This window comes from Cyanistes caeruleus, chromosome 32, assembly GCF_971803275.1.
Source record: "Cyanistes caeruleus chromosome 32, bCyaCae1.hap1.1, whole genome shotgun sequence".
NCBI classification, from domain to species: Eukaryota; Metazoa; Chordata; class Aves; order Passeriformes; family Paridae; genus Cyanistes; species Cyanistes caeruleus.
In genome coordinates, this window is record NC_141733.1 from 2486462 (window position 1) to 2503132 (window position 16671).

Below are 16671 nucleotides of genomic sequence, written 5' to 3' on the forward strand. Positions count from 1 at the left end.
CCAGCTGGGTCAGGGGGCACCGAATTTGGGACATCCCAGAGTTACTGACCAATGAAAGGGAAATGAAAGGATCACAGCCCCCCGTGTCCTCCACCCTCACCTTTTCCAGGTGAAATCCCAGTGAGGATTCCCCCTCCTCCAGGCTGTCCCAGCAGGGGCACGGGGGGTTTGGGCTGATTTGTGGATGAATTTAAGGTGATTTGGGGTGACTTTGGGTGGTGATATTGAGGTAATTTTGGGTGGTGATGGGGTAATTTGGGGGAAGATTCAGAGATATTTCAAGTGATTTTGGGCCCATCTTGGGGTGATTTGGCAGATTCTTGGAGGTGATTTTTGGGGTAGTTTGGGGTGATTTTGGGGATTACTTGGGGGTGGTTTTGAGTGATTTTTGTGTGGTCTTGGGGATGATTTTGGGGAGATGTTTGGGGTGATTCTGGAGATGTTACTCAGTCCTGGGGAAATTCTGGTGCTGACCCCCTGCACTGGCCAGATTGTCACGATTGTCACCTGAGCCAGGACCTGCCTCACCTGGATCCCACCCTGGCTTTATTTAAATCAAATCCTCGCTTTAGATTGTCTTTTTTCTTGTTTTTTTGTCTGAAACACCTCATAGGCTGCGTCTGGTATTACCTGGAGCATCCAAGTCTTGAGGGGTCTGGGATTGACCTCCCACACCTGGGCAGATCCCTCACCTGGACACCTGCCCAGAGCCGCTTCAATCACTTCACATATTCAGCAGAAATAGCGAAATCTTTGCTTTTCTCCCCAAAACACGCAGCAATGTCCCCTCACCCTCCCTCCCCCCGAGTTACTCCTTTATCCTCCAATTTTCCATAATTAAATCTGGATATGAAATTCTTGATGACCTTAAAAGATCACTTCACACCTGCACACACCTGTCCCAGGTGAGTGAACACCTGGTGCCTCAGAGCTCCAGCAATGGAGCATCCTGTCCATGCCAGGAGTCACCTGTGGCAGGGGCTGCCAGGTAACCACACCTGGGGGCTCTCCAGAGGGTCTCCAGGTGTTCCCTGCGAGGAGGGCGGCCAGGTAACAACACCTGGGGCTTCCCAGATCTCTGCTTGTGTCCTTGTGCTGGGAGTGGAGGGTGTCCAGGTATGCTGAGAGCTGCAGGTACTCCTCACCTGGCCCTCACCTGGCCCCCTATTTCAGGATGATGTGGTAGCTGTCGTTGCTTTCGGCTGCAAAGGAAGCCAAGGTCACTCCACAAGAGGTGAGGGGAGGTGAGGTGGGGTCACCTGACACAGGTGTGGCCCAAACACAGAGCCCCAGGTACTCACACACCTTTCATGGTGTCCAGAACGAAGCAGGATTCATCCTGGAAGTTCTGGATCATCTGAAAAAAACCCCCAAACAACAGCAATTCAGGGGTTTTTGGGAAGGGTTTGGGTTCCAAAGGGCTGGAGATGCCCAGGTGATCCCTGCTGATCCCATTTCCCCAGGTGAGCCTCCCAGGGGGGCAGGTGGGCGTTACCTCGTCGCTGACCAGGACGTGGATCCCGGTGGGTCCCTGTTTGTAGATCTGCTGGATCTGCTGGGCGGGGACGCGGAAAAGCTGCGCCAGCTTCTCCGTCAGCTCGGCTGCCGTCAGCTCCTCCAGGTACACGGCGTGGTAAACTGCAGGTGAGAGAGAGAGCAGCCCCACACCTGCCCAGGTGTGCCCCCACAGCCGCTCAGGGCCAGGCTCAGCTCTGGCACCTGCTGGGATTTTCACATCCAGCCCCAAAAACCTTCCAGTGGCACCTGAGCCTGGACTGGTCCAGGTGGGTTTTACCCCCAGCAGGACGGGAATGAACCCCAGCCCCTCCCCAGGTACTGGGAGAGGCACCAGGATTCTCACAGGTGCTCCCAGTTGTGGCACAGGTGAGATGTCAACACCTGTGTGGTGGCACCGAGGGAGGGAAATCCACTGGGGTTGGGGCAGGACCCCCAGGTGTACAGAGGGCTCAGGTGAGCTCTGTGCTCACAGGTGGGGACACAGGCAAGAGCACATGTGAGATGTGAGGAGGGGTCAGCTGAGGGCACAGCTGAGGGCACAGCTGAGGGCACAGGTGATGGATCAGGTGAGGGCACAGGTGATGGATCAGGTGAGGGCACAGGTGATGGATCAGGTGATCTCAGGAGGGAGTGAGGGATGGGGCCATCGGGTGCTCTGCTGCAAACAGCTGCCAGCGCATCCTCATTTCCTGAGCCCCCAGGGATGATCCCAGATTCCCAGGGGTGATCCCAGGTTCCCAGGGGTGATCCCAGGTTCCCCAGGGGTGATCCCAGGTTCCCCAGGGGTGATCCCAGATTCCCCAGGGGTGATCCCAGATTCCCAGGGGTGATCCCAGGTTCCCCAGGGGTGATCCCAGATTCCCCAGGTGTGATCCCAGGTTCCCCAGGTGTGATCCCAGATTCCCCAGGTGTGATCCCAGATTCCCCAGGTGTGATCCCAGATTCCCAGGGGTGATCCCAGATTCCCCAGGTGTGATCCCAGGTTCCCAGGGGTGATCCCAGGTTCCCCAGGTGTGATCCCAGGTTCCCCAGGGGTGATCCCAGATTCCCAGGGGTGATCCCAGATTCCCCAGGGGTGATCCCATGTTCCCAGGGATGATCCCAGGTTCCCAGGGGTGATCCCAGGTTCCCAGGTGTGATCCCAGATTCCCAGGGGTGATCCCAGGTTCCCCAGGTGTGATCCCAGGTTTCCCAGGGGTGATCCCAGATTCCCAGGGGTGATCCCAGATTCCCCAGGTGTGATCCCAGATTCCCAGGGGTGATCCCAGGTTCCCCAGGGGTGATCCCAGATTCCCCAGGTGTGATCCCAGATTCCCCAGGTGTGATCCCAGGTTCCCAGGTGTGATCCCAGGTTCCCAGGGGTGATCCCAGGTTCCCAATCCCCCTCACCAAAGAAGGTGCCGGTGCTGCTGTCGCCGTCCTCGTGCTCGTGCTGGGGGTCCCGGCCGTGCTGGGACTCCTGGCACACGTAGATGGTCAGGCGGGGCCGCACCATCCTGGGACAGGTGAGGGTCACCTGGGGCTCCCACCCTGCCAGGTGTCCTCAGGAGGAGCTGGACAAGCTCACCCCAGAGGAAAACCCTCGTGCTTGTCCCCAGCTGGCTGATCCCAAGGTGTCCCCTCGGGGGTTGGTGACCCTGGCTCAGCATTCCCGGTGCCATGGGGCAGGAATTCCCACCTGGAATGCTCCTGGAGCCCCTCCCCTGTCCCAGACATTCCCACCTGGACACTCCGTCCCTCTCAGCCTTCCAAAACGCTCCAGGTGTGTTAAACCCCTGGGGCAAATCCCTGCTTTTTAGGGGAAGCTGTGAGAAACATCCCCCTTCTGGGAACCTTCTGGGCAGGTGACTCCACCTGTGTGGGTCACAGGAGGAGACAGCTCCTGAATCAACAGCAATTCCTGGCCTGTGCCTCCACTCCTGGGCTCTCAAAGTAAAACAATTCCTAATTCCTCTCTCCCACCTGGATTTCCTTCTCCAGAGTTCCTCTACGTTCCTGACTCACATGGGAAAAGGCTGGGCCAGGTGAGTCCTGACACCCCCAGGTGAGTCCCAGACCCCCAGGTGAGTCCCATCCCCCCCCCAGATGAGTCCAAACCCCTCCAGGTGAGTCCCAAACCCCTCCCAGGTGAGTCCAAACCCCCCCAGGGTGAGTCCCAACCCCCCTCCAGGTGAGTCCCAGCCCCCCCAGGTGAGTCCCAGCCCTCCCAGGTGAGTCCCAAACCCCTCCCAGGTGAGTCCAAACCCCCCCAGGGTGAGTCCCAAACCCCTCCCAGGTGAGTCCCAGCCTCTCCAGGTGAGTCCCAAACCCCTCAGGTGAGTCCTAAACCTCCCCAGGTGAGTCCTAAACCCCTCCAGGTGAGTCCCAGCCCCCCCAGGTGAGTCCCAACCCCCCCCAGGTGAGTCCTAAACCTCCCCAGGTGAGTCCCAGCTTCCCCAGGTGAGTCCTAAACCCCTCCAGGTGAGTCCCAGCCCCCCCAGTTGAGTCCTAAACCCCCCCAGGTGAGTCCTAAACCCCTCCAGGTGAGTCCCAGCCCCCCCAGGTGAGTCCCAACCCCCCCCAGGTGAGTCCAAACCCCTCCAGGTGAGTCCCAAACCCCTCCCAGGTGAGTCCAAACCCCCCCAGGGTGAGTCCCAAACCCCTCCCAGGTGAGTCCCAGCCTCTCCAGGTGAGTCCCAACCCCCCCCAGGTGAGTCCTAAACCCCCCCAGGTGAGTCCCAGCCCCCCCAGGTGAGTCCTAAACCCCCCCAGGTGAGTCCCAGCCCCCCCCAGGTGAGTCCTAAACCCCCCCAGGTGAGTCCCAGCCCCCCCAGGTGAGTCCCAGCCCCCCCAGGTGAGTCCCAGCCCCCCCAGGTGAGTCCCAAACCCCCCCAGGTGACTCACCAAACCCCCCCAGGTGAGTCCTAAACCCCCCCAGGTGAGTCCTAAACCCCCCCAGGTGAGTCCCAGCCCCCCCAGTTGAGTCCTAAACCCCCCCAGGTGAGTCCTAAACCCCTCCAGGTGAGTCCCAGCCCCCCCAGGTGAGTCCCAACCCCCCCCAGGTGAGTCCTAAACCCCCCCAGGTGAGTCCCAGCCCCCCCAGGTGAGTCCTAAACCCCCCCAGGTGAGTCCCAGCCTCCCCAGGTGAGTCCTAAACCCCCCCAGGTGAGTCCCAGCCCCCCCAGGTGAGTCCCAAACCCCCCCAGGTGAGTCCTAAACCCCCCCAGGTGAGTCCCAGCCCCCCCAGGTGAGTCCCAGCCCCCCCAGGTGAGTCCCAAACCCCCCCAGGTGAGTCCTAAACCCCCCCAGGTGAGTCCTAAACCCCTCCAGGTGAGTCCCAGCCCCCCCAGGTGAGTCCCCATCCCGTACCTGCCCTTGAGGGTGTTGAAGAGCCGGATGCCGTCGGCGGGGCCGCAGATCTGGATCACGTCCTCCCGCGTCAGCTTCAGCAGATCTGCTCCTGCAAACCACCAAAGGCCCAAATTCACCCCAAATTCTCCTCTGTTTGTCCAAAATTGGTATTTTTCACCTGGTTTTCCTCAAAATCAGCCTTTTCCAGCTTGGCTTTCCCCAAATCAGATTTTTTTTGGCTTTGTTTTCTACAAACCAGCATTTTTTCTACTTAATTTTTCTTAAAATCAGCATTTCCCACCTTTGTTTTCTCTAAATTCCTATTTTCCAGCTCAGTTTTCCCAAAAATCATCATTTTTTACCCTTCTCCCCCCAAAATCATTATTTTTCAGCTTCATTTTTCTCTCAAATCAGCAATTTTCAGCCTGATTTCCTCCAAATTCAACATTTTCCACCTGTTTTTCCCCACACCAGCATTTTTCAGCTTGGTTATCCCAAACCTGGCATTTTCCAGCTTTGTTTTCCTCCAAATCAGCAATTTTTGGCTTTATTTTTCCCCCAACTTGGCATTTTCCAGCTCAGTCTTCCCCCAAACTTCCCTTTTTCAAGTTTGCTTTACCAAAATCAGCATTTTTTGTCTCTGTTTTCCACGAGATCAGGTTTTCACTTTCATTTTGCCCATTTGCCATTTTTCACCTGTATTTTCCCCAAAATCAGCATTTTTCTCTTTTTGCTTCCTCCCAAAATTGCCATTTTCTAATTTCATTTTCCTTAAGATCAGCATTTTTCACCTCATTTTTTGCCTGAATTCAAGATTTTCCACCTCTGTTTTCTCCAAAATTGGCATTTTCAGCTGTTTTTCCCCAAAATCATCTTTTTCTCCCCAGTCCCCATTTTTCAGCTCCATTGTCCCCATCCATTTTCACCTCCTTTTCCCAAAACTACTGTTTTCCAGTTTCCCCAAAATCAGCCCCTCTTGTGTTACCTGGGCCAGGTGAGCTGGGGGAGGAGGAGCCAGGTTAGATTGGGTTAGAAAAACTGGGATTTGGGAAATCTCACCTGGCTCAGTTGAGGGTCATGGATTACCTGGCCCAGGTGAGGGTCAGAGGTGACCTGGCCCAGGTGAGGGTCAGAGGTGACCTGGCCCAGGTGAGGGGAGGCGACCTGGCCCAGGTGAGGGGAGGCGACCTGGCCCAGGTGAGGGTCATGGATGACCTGGCCCAGGTGAGGGAGGTGACCTGGCCCAGGTGAGGGTCAGAGGTGACCTGGCCCAGGTGAGGGAGGTGACCTGGCCCAGGTAAGGGTCAGAGGTGACCTGGCCCAGGTGAGGGAGGTGACCTGGCCCAGGTGAGGGTCATGGATGACCTGGCCCAGGTGAGGGAGGTGACCTGGCCCAGGTGAGGGTCATGGATGACCTGGCCCAGGTGAGGGGCAGGACTCACCTGAGAAGTTCCTGAAGAGCCGGGAGAAGGTGGAGAAGCGGTTGCGGTGCAGCCACTGCTGCGCCTCCTGTGGGGTCCAGGTGGGCAGCAGCGTCTGGGGGGACACGGGGGGACACAGGTGCTGCCAGGTGACCTGGACAGGTGCTCACACTTGGGCAGGGGCACAGGTGAGCTCAGGGTGGCTCAGCACAGGTGTGAAATGAGGCCCTGAGCAGGTGGGCTGAGGTGGTGAGCTCAGAGGTGAGCTGGAAATGCTCCCAGATGAGTGAAGTGCTGCCACTGAGACCAGGTGAGCTCAGGTGTGAATCCCCCCCGGGTGGGGCCCCCCAGGTGTGTGCAGGAGACCCCAGGTGTGTGCAGGTGACCCCAGGTGTTCCCCTGGAGCCCCCAGGTGTGTGCAGGTGACCCCAGGTGTGTGCAGGAGACCCCAGGTGTGTGCAGGTGACCCCAGGTGTGTGCAGGAGACCCCAGGTGTGTGCAGGTGACCCCAGGTGTGTGCAGGTGACCCCAGGTGTTCCCTTGGAGCCCCCCAGGTGTGTGCAGGTGACCCCAGGTGTTCCCTTGGAGCCCCCCAGGTGTGTGCAGGTGACCCCAGGTGTTCCCTTGGAGCCCCCCAGGTGTGTGCAGGTGACCCCAGGTGTTCCCCTGGAGCCCCCAGGTGTGTGCAGGTGACCCCAGGTGTGTGCAGGTGACCCCAGGTGTTCCCCTGGAGCCCCCAGGTGTGTGCAGGTGACCCCAGGTGTGTGCAGGTGACCCCAGGTGTTCCCTTGGAGCCCCCCAGGTGTGTGCAGGTGACCCCAGGTGTGTGCAGGTGACCCCAGGTGTACCTGGACAGGTACTTACGTCAGCCAGGGGCACGGGGGGGTCGGGCTGGTGGCTCGGGGATCCACTGCTGGGGACAGAGAGACACGGGTCACTGGGACACTGGGACAGTGGAACTGGCACTGGATGGCACTGGGGTGGCACTGGGCTCACTGGGGTGGCACTGGGGTGGCACTGGGATCCCTGGGATGGCAATGGGGTGGCAATGGGTGACACTGGGTGGCACTGGGGTGACACTGGGATGACACTGTGGTGACACTGGGGTGACACTGGGGTGGCACTGGGGTCACTGGGGTGGCACTGGATGGCACTGGGGTGGCACTGGGATCCCTGGGATGGCAATGGCGTGGCACTGGGGTCACTGGGATGACACTGTGGTGACACTGGGGTGGCACTGGGGTCACTGGGATGGCACTGGGTGACACTGGGGTGACACTGGGGTGACACTGGGGTGACACTGGGGTGGCACTGTGTGACACTGGGGTGACACTGGGTGACACTGGTGACACTGGTGACACTGGGGTGACACTGGGTGACACTGGGTGACACTGGTGACACTGGGTGACACTGGGTGACACTGGTGACACTGTGGTGACACTGTGGTGACACTGTGTGACACTGGTGACACTGGGGTGACACTGGGTGACACTGGTGACACGGGGGTGACACTGGTGACACTGGTGACACTGGGGTGACACTGGGTGACACTGGTGACACGGGGGTGACACTGTGGTGACACTGGGGTGACACTGGTGACACTGGTGACACGGGGTGACACTGGTGACACTGGGGTGACACTGGGGTCACTGGGATGGCACTGGGTGACACTGGGTGACACTGGGGTGACACTGGGGTGACACTGGTGACACTGGTGACACTGGTGACACTGGGGTGACACTGGTGACACTGGTGACACTGGTGACACTGGGTGACACTGGGTGACACTGGTGACACTGGGGTGACACTGGGGTCCCTGTGTCCCCGCATTCCCGGTTCCCGGCCCCGCTCACCCGTCCCCGATGGAGAAGCTGCTGTGGGAGCTGTTGAAGCCGGGGGACGGCGAGTTGGGGACGTAGGTGACCTCGGGCCAGGGCGAGCACTGGGGACACAACAGGTGAGCACAGGTGTGCCTGCACACACACACCTACACACACCTGCACACACCTACACACACCTGCACACACCTACACACACCTGCGCACACCTACACACACCTACACACCTGAACTGCACACACCTACACACACCTACACACACCTGCGCACAACTACACACACCTACACACCTGAACTGCACACACCTGAACTGCACACACCTGCACTGCACACACCTGAACTGCACACACCTACACACACCTGAACTGCACACACCTGCACACACCTGCACTGCACACACCTACACTGCACACACACACACACACACATGCACTGCACACACCTACACACACCTGCACTGCACACACCTGAACTGCACACACCTACACACACCTGCACTGCACACACCTGAACTGCACACACCTACACACACCTGCACTGCACACACCTGAACTGCACACACCTACACACACCTGCACTGCACACACCTGAACTGCACACACCTGAACTGCACACACACACACCTGCACTGCACACACCTGCACTGCACACACCTGAACTGCACACACCTGCACTGCACACACCTGTACACACCTGCGCACACCTACACACCTGAACTGCACACACCTGAACTGCACACACCTGAACTGCACACACCTGCACTGCACACACCTACACACACCTGCACTGCACACACCTACACACACCTGCACTGCACACACACACACCTGCGCACACCTACACACACCTACACACCTGAACTGCACACACCTACACACACCTGCACTGCACACACCTGCACTGCACACACCTGAACTGCACACACCTGCATTGCACACACCTGTACACACCTGCGCACACCTACACACACCTACACACCTGAACTGCACACACCTGAACTGCACACACCTGAACTGTACACACCTGTACACACCTGCACTGCACACACCTGCACACACACCTGCACACACACACATACACAGCTGCACTGCACACACCTACACTGCACACACACACACCTGCACTGCACACACACACACACACACCTGCACTGCACACACACCTGCACACACACACACACACCTGCACTGCACACACCTACACTGCACAAACACACACACACCCACCTGCACTGCACACACCTACACTGCACACACACACACACACAAACACATACACAGCTGCACTGCACACCGCTGCACTGCACACACACACACACACACACACACCTGCACTGCACACACACCTGCACACACACACACACACCTGCACTGCACACACACACACACACACACACACCTGCACACACACACACACCTGCACTGCACACACCTACACTGCACACACACACACACAAACACATACACAGCTGCACTGCACACCGCTGCACTGCACACACACACACACACACACACACCTGCACTGCACACACACCTGCACACACACACACACACACACACCTGCACACACACACACACACACACCTGCACTGCACACACACACACACACACACACCTGCACACACACACACACACACACCTGCACTGCACACACACCTGCACACACACACACACACACACCTGCACACCGCTGCACTGCACACACCTGGCCAGCTCAGGTGAACAATGTCCCCAGAGCCCTTTTTCAGGCACTGGGGCGCCTCGTGCGCCCCCGGTTGTGCCTGGCAGGTACAAACACCTGGAGCAGAGCTGTCCCAGCAGCCAGGTGAGCTCACCTCCGTCAGGATGGTGGTCTCGTAGGACGGCTGGTACTTCTCCTTCTCGTGGGGTGTGCGCTTCTCCATCTTCTCCCGATCCGTCTTCTGCTTCCGGTCGGCTCCTTTGGGCTGCACAGGGACAGGCACGGACAGGGGTGTGGGAAACACACAGGTGACACAGGTGACACAGGTGAGACAGGTGACACAGGTGAGACAGCTGTGACACAGGTATCACAGATGAGACAGGTGACACAGGTGACACAGGTAACACAGGTGACACAGGTGACACAGGTGAGACAGCTGTGACACAGGTATCACAGATGAGACAGGTGACACAGGTGACACAGGTAACACAGGTGACACAGGTGTGACAGATGACACGGTGACACAGGTGACACAGGTGTGACACATGTAACACAGGTGATTAAGGTGACACAGGTGAGACAGGTGACAAGGTGACTCAGGTGACTCAAGTGACACAGGTGACACAGGTAACACAGGTGACAAGGTGACTCAGGTGACACAAGTGACACAGGTGACACAGGTAACACAGGTGACAAGGTGACTCAGGTGACACAAGTGACACAGGTGACACAGGTAACACAGGTGACACAGGTGACACAGGTGACTCAGGTGACAGAAGTGACACAGGTGACACAGGTAACACAGGTGACAAGGTGACTCAGGTGACACAAGTGACACAGGTGACACAGGTGACTCAGCCTTCCTGGTGCTTGACAGAGGGAAAAGGAGCAGTTCTGGGAGAAGCTTTTCCTGAGAGCTTCAGCAGGGAAAGGGTGTGTGACAACATTTCATACACCTGTAACACCTGAATACACCTGTAAACCCCTGAACACACCTGTAACCCTCTGAATACACCTGTAACACCTGAACACACCTGTAACCCTCTGAAGACACCTGTAACCCTCTGAAGACACCTGTAACCCTCTGAAGACACCTGCATCTGCATCACCTACGTAGGGGGTGGGATTCTGGGAGGACAAACTGCACCTGGACACGAGGTTACAGGGTTGGCCTTGACTTTGCCACACCTGGAACACCTGGGTCCCTTCTCTACCCAAAACTGGGGGGATTTCACTCAAATCCCATGGGACGCACAGATGTGGAACCTCCACAGGTAGCCAGGTGTTCCCCCTGGCAGATCCCTGAAGAAGTTTAAACCTGGCTGTACCTGCACTGACAGGTGAAGGGATTTGGCCCAGGTAGACCAGGGGAGGGCCCAGCAGGACCCCAAACCCCACTGACCCCCCACGAGATGAACAGGTGAGAAAAGAGGAGCCAAGGTGAGATTTTGGGGGTGGGACGGAGTCATGGGCACCCCGAGGTGTGACCACAGCGGGAACGACTCCTCCCAGCCCCTCCCATCACCTGCACCACCAGGTTGGGGCTGGTACTCCTAACAGCAGGAGGTGTCAGAGACACCAGCAGCTCCCAGTACAAACTGGGACGGACTCTCAGGTCAGTCCAGGTGGGAGGGGCCCGCAGGTACCTTGAACACCTTGATCTGGCAGCTGGCAGAGTGCAGGTGCTCCGTGTACTCCCCGCTCTCATTCTCCCTGAAGGTGTCGATCTGCACGCGGAAGGGAACGCCCTTCTCGCCGCCGTGCTTGCGCGGGGTGAACTCCGTGCTGATGCAGTGCACCTGGGGACAGGTGAGTTCCTGGGGGAGCGCCTCCGCCAGCCAGGACAGCCCGGAGCAGAGCCAGGATCCACAGGGCAGCACCTGGGATCACCTGTCCTCACCTGGAGGAGGCACTGCCCACCTGTCCCTCACCTGGATGGGGAGCACTGCCCACCTGTCCCTCACCTGGATGAGAGGCACTGCCCACCTGTCCTCACCTGGATGAGCCACTGCCCACCTGTCCCTCACCTGGATGTGAAGCACTGCCCACCTGTCCCTCACCTGGATAAGGCAGAGCCCACCTGTCCCTCACCTGGATGAGAGGCACTGCCCACCTGTCCCTCACCTGGATGGGGAGCACTGCCCACCTGTCCCTCACCTGGATGTGAGGCATTGCCGACCTGTCCCTCACCTGGATGAAGACCGACGTCCTCTTGGCCGGATCCCACAGGAACTCCACGGTGTTGAGCTGCGTTGGGTTTGCGTGGGGGTCGATGATCCCCACGGACATTGGGATGTCTGTGGGGGGAACAGGTGAGGCTCACCTGGGACTCCCCACCTGCCCCAGCCAGGTGAGACTCACCTATGTCCAGGATCCTGTCACCAGGCCTGTTCCACCTCCAGCCCTCCAGCTGCTGGTGCTCTGTGTACTGCAGCCGCCGGTCATGGAAAACCACCCGGAAGATGCTCTGGGGAAGGGGGAAACATCAGCTGGAGCTGCCTGGCACACCTGGCCAGATGTGCAGCCCTTCCCTGTGCCAAAAAGGGGTGAAGGGAACCCCCCAACCAGGTGTATCTCTCACCCCTACCTGCCACACCTGGCCAGATGTGCAGCCCTTCCCTGTGCCAAAAAGGGGTGAAGGGACCCCCCCAACCAGGTGTATCTCTCACCCCTACCTGCCACACCTGGCCAGATGTGCAGCCCTTCCCTGTGCCAAAAAGGGGTGAAGGGACCCCCCCAACCAGGTGTATCTCCCAGCCCTGCCCAGGAGCCAGGGCCCCAGAGAACACCTGGCTGGGATGGGCACACCTGGCCAGGGGTACCTGTGCCCTCTGCTCACCTTCACCAGCTTCCCGTTGATCTCTGGCAGCTCCCCGAGTTTCCTGTTGTCCAACATCCGGATCTCGTAGGATTGACCTGAGGGCAGGAGGGCACCTGAGGGTTTTCTGTCACCTGTACCTGTCGCCTGAGCTCCTCATTCATTTGGGGTCCCACCAACCCAGAGCTTCTAGTTGTACCTGGAAGCAGCAGGTACAGCCTGAACTTGTAACTGCCATCCTGCAGAGCCACCCTGCACACACCTGTATGGATACACCCTGCACACACCTGTATGGATACACCCTGCACACACCTGTATGGATACACGCTGCACACACCTGTATGGATACACCCTGCACACACCTGTAACCCCCTGCACACACCTGTACAGGTACACCCTGCACACACCTGTATGGATACACCCTGCACACACCTGTATGGATACACCCTGCACACACCTTTACGGATACACCCTGCACACACTCATAACCCCCTGCACACACCTGTACAGATACACCCTGCACACACCTGTAACCCCCTGTACACACCTCTACAGATACACCCTGCGCACACCTGTATGGATACACCCTGCACACACCTGTATGGATACACCCTACACACACCTGTACAGATACACCCTGCACACACCTGTACAGATACACCCTGCACATACCTGTAACCCCCTGCACACACCTGTACAGGTACACCCTGCACACACCTGTATGGATACACCCTGCACACACTTGTAACCCCCTGCACATACCTGTACAGATACACCCTGCACACACCTGTACGGATACACCCTGCACACACCTGTACAGATACACCCTGCACACACCTTTACGGATACACCCTGCACACACTCATAACCCCCTGCACACACCTGTACAGATACACCCTGCACACACCTGTAACCACCCTGCACACACCTGTACAGGTACAGATATACCTTACACACACCTGTACAGACACACCTTACACACCTATACTGATATACCTTACACACACCTGTAACCACCCTGCAGACACCTGTACAAGCACACCTTACACACACCTGTACAGACACACACACACACCCCTACACTGATACACCTTATACACACCTGTATTCACCCTACACACACCTGTCACCACCTTCCAGTACCCACACCTTCACCTGGTGAGACCCCCCAGGTGACTCCAGCTCCACCTGGGCAGAGCACAGCCAGGTGAAGGCACGGCCCCTTCCCACTTCCTATCAGGAACAACCCAGAACCCGGCAATTTTCCCAGGGAAACGACAACTCCCACAGGCAGACTGTTCCTGTTGGGGCGGTTCCTGGCGGTACCTGTGCAGGACAGGTGTGGCCTCACCTTGGTTGAGGTAGGTGAGGGTCTCGTCGTGCAGTTTGACGGCGGGGGAGGTGGCGGCGCACAGGACGTACTGGAACGGCAGCAGCTTGTCCTGGTTCTCCGGAGGCAAACTGGATTCCTCCTGCTTGAAGATGGGCAGAGCCAGGACATCGCTGCGGAGAGGGCAGAGTCACCTGAGACAGGTGAGCTGGACAGCGGGGTCAGGGACTCCTTCAATCCAACCGGGCCTTGGGACCTGGGGGAACAGCCCCCCCAGCAACCTGGCTCTGCCTCAGGTACCACCTGCACAGCTGACCCTCAACACCTGTCCTCAGGTACCACCCACTCACCTAACCCTCAACACCTGTCCTCAGGTACCACCTGCACCCCTGACCCTCAACACCTGTCCTCAGGTACCACCTAACCCTCAACACCTGTCCTCAGGTACCACCTGCACACCTAACCCTCAACACCTGTCCTCAGGTACCACCTAACCCTCAACACCTGTCCTCAGGTACCACCTGCACAGCTGACCCTCAACACCTGTCCTCAGGTACCACCTGCTCTCCTGAAATACACCTGTGGCTATCTGAATACACCTGTAAGCACCTGGGCTACACCTGTAAGTACTGACTCCAACCACTACAACAATTCCAACTGTAACTCCAGCCCTGCTCCTTCCCTACTCCAACCACAGCTCCAGGCCACCTGCATCCCAAATCCATCCCAACTGAACCCCAAATCCATCCCAACTGAACCCCAAATCCATCCCAAATCCATCCCAACTGAACCCCAAATCCATCCCAAACCCATCCCAACTGAACCCCAAATCCATCCCAAACCCATCCCAACTGAACCCCAAACCCATCCCAAACCCATCCCAACTGAACCCCAAATCCATCCCAACTGAACCCCAAATCCATCCCAAACCCATCCCAACTGAACCCCAAATCCATCCCAACTGAACCCCAAATCCATCCCAACTGAAGCCCAAACCCATCCCAAACCCATCCCAACTGAACCCCAAACCCATCCCAAATCCATCCCAACTGAATCCCAAATCCATCCCAACTGAACCCCAAATCCATCCCAAACCCATCCCAACTGAACCCCAAATCCATCCCAACTGAACCCCAAATCCATCCCAAACCCATCCCAACTGAACCCCAAATCCATCCTAGCTCCAACCCCATTTCCCTCCCAATCCAGCCCCGTGCCCCCCTTGGCACCCCAACTTTGGCACATTTTGGGGTTCCCCTTGCCCCCAGCATCCCTGCCCATTCTGGGGCCCACAGAGATTCTGGGGACCCCTGGAGATTTTGGGGTCCCCTTCTGCTGCAGGCCCCGGTGCTGAGGTGCTGCCTGACCTGCAACCTCCAGCTCATTTTGGGGCTCCCCACTCCCTGCACAGCCCCTGCCTTCCCCAGGATGTTTTGGGGTCCCCCGTCTGTTTTGGGGTCCCCGGTACCTCATGCTGTAGGCGCCGGCGCCGAGCTCCTGCCCGATCCCCGACAGGCTGGCGTCGAAATCCTGCACCAGCCCCGACTCGATCACCTCATCGGCCAGTGGCAGCTTCAGCGCCCACGCCATGGCCCCGAGGGCACCCCAAAACCAGCCGTGGGTCACCCCAAAAACCGGGGGTCTTTCAGGGTCCCCCCTAAGAAAAGGGGGTTGTCGTGCTCACTCCGAAAATGGGGGGGCTGGGGGCTACTCCAAATGGGGGTGTCTTGGGGAGACGCCGAAAGCGGGGGGCTGGGACACTCCCAAACACGGGGGTCCTTGAGGCCACCCCAAAAAGGGGTTTGCAGGGGTATCCCCCAAAACCAGGGGGCTTCGGGGGCACCTCAAGCGTGAGTGGGCCTTGGGGTCACCCCAACACAGGGTCTTCAGTATCACCCCAAAAATGGGGTTCCTCAGAGTCACCCCCAATCCGGGGGCTCCTCAGGGGCACCCCAACACCTCCCCGTTTCCTGGGGGTACCAAAGCCCCCCCAGACCTCTTGCGGACCCTCTCCTGTGGTGACGAATTTGGGGACACCCAAAACCCACTACCACAGGGGAACGAACCCCAAAACCCTGTGACACCCCGAGGCTGCACCCCTGCCCTCGGGGCACCTCAAAGGGAACAGCTCGGGGTGGCCCCAAAACCCGAGAGGCGGCACCTCCGGGGGCCCCGAGAACTGCGGAGCTGCTGCTGCACCCACAGGGACCCCCAAAATCCTCCCCTTCAGGGGCTGCACCCACAGGGACCCCCAAAATCCTCCCCTCCCCTCTGGGGGCTGCACCCACAGGGACCCCCAAAATCCTCCCCTTCCCTCTGGGGGCTGCACCCACAGGGACCCCCAAAATCCTCCCCTCCCCTCTGGGGGCTGCACCCACAGGGACCCCCAAACCCTACACCGCCCTGGCCGCTCGGTCCGGGCTGGTACGCCCCAGTCGTGGCTGGGACCCCCCAGTCCGGGCTGGTACGGCCCAATCTAGGCCGGGACCCCCCAATCCAGGCCGGAGCCCCCCAGTGCGGGCCGGGCCCCCCTGATCTGAGCCGGCCCGTCCCGCTCCGGGCCCGGCCCCCCCCCGCTCCGGGCCGGGACCCCCAAACGCGCCGCTCCGCCAAGATGGAGGCGGCGGCCCCGCCCCAGCCTCTGGGGGCGTGGACCCGCCCCTCCGCCGCGCTCAGCCAATGGAACCGCGTCTTGTCCCGTGAAGGACGGCCAAAGTAACCAATAGAAAGCTCCGC

The 16671-nt window shown here is 58.7% G+C and overlaps 1 protein-coding gene across 2 annotated transcripts; it reads right to left on the minus strand.

Annotated features, from left to right (window-relative positions):
* Positions 1–573: 573 nt before the first annotated feature.
* TFCP2 (transcription factor CP2) lies at positions 574–16571 on the minus strand. Of its 2 annotated transcripts, none has more exons than XM_086870527.1 (16): positions 16215–16571; positions 15404–16168; positions 13957–14108; positions 12627–12703; positions 12149–12254; positions 11978–12084; positions 11434–11586; positions 9942–10052; positions 8123–8211; positions 7134–7179; positions 6291–6384; positions 4867–4957; positions 2908–3014; positions 1496–1638; positions 1306–1357; positions 574–1202 (listed from the first exon to the last, which is right to left on the minus strand). In XM_086870527.1, the coding sequence occupies exons 2-16, from the start codon at positions 15523–15525 to the stop codon at positions 1165–1167; spliced, it is 1488 nt and encodes a 495-aa protein (XP_086726653.1). In that variant the 5' UTR covers positions 15526–16168; positions 16215–16571; the 3' UTR covers positions 574–1164. The 2 variants fall into 2 exon arrangements, with proteins under 2 accessions (XP_086726653.1, XP_086726652.1); XM_086870526.1 differs by having other exon boundaries at positions 7134–7182.
* Between the last annotated feature and the right edge of the window lie 100 nt (positions 16572–16671).

What these genes read in the sequence shown, in the direction of transcription:
- TFCP2 (XM_086870526.1), bottom strand. Translation starts at nt 15,525, where the DNA reads ATGGCGTGGGCGCTGAAGCTGCCACTGGCCGATGAGGTGATCGAGTCG. An exon ending in CCCCCGTGCCCCTGGCTGAC is followed by an intron (nt 6,385 to 7,133) that starts GTAAGTACCTGT and finishes GTGTCCCCCCAG; the next exon opens with ACGCTGCTGCCCACCTGGAC. An exon ending in CAGCACCGGCACCTTCTTTG is followed by an intron (nt 1,639 to 2,907) that starts GTGAGGGGGATT and finishes TCTCACCTGCAG; the next exon opens with TTTACCACGCCGTGTACCTG.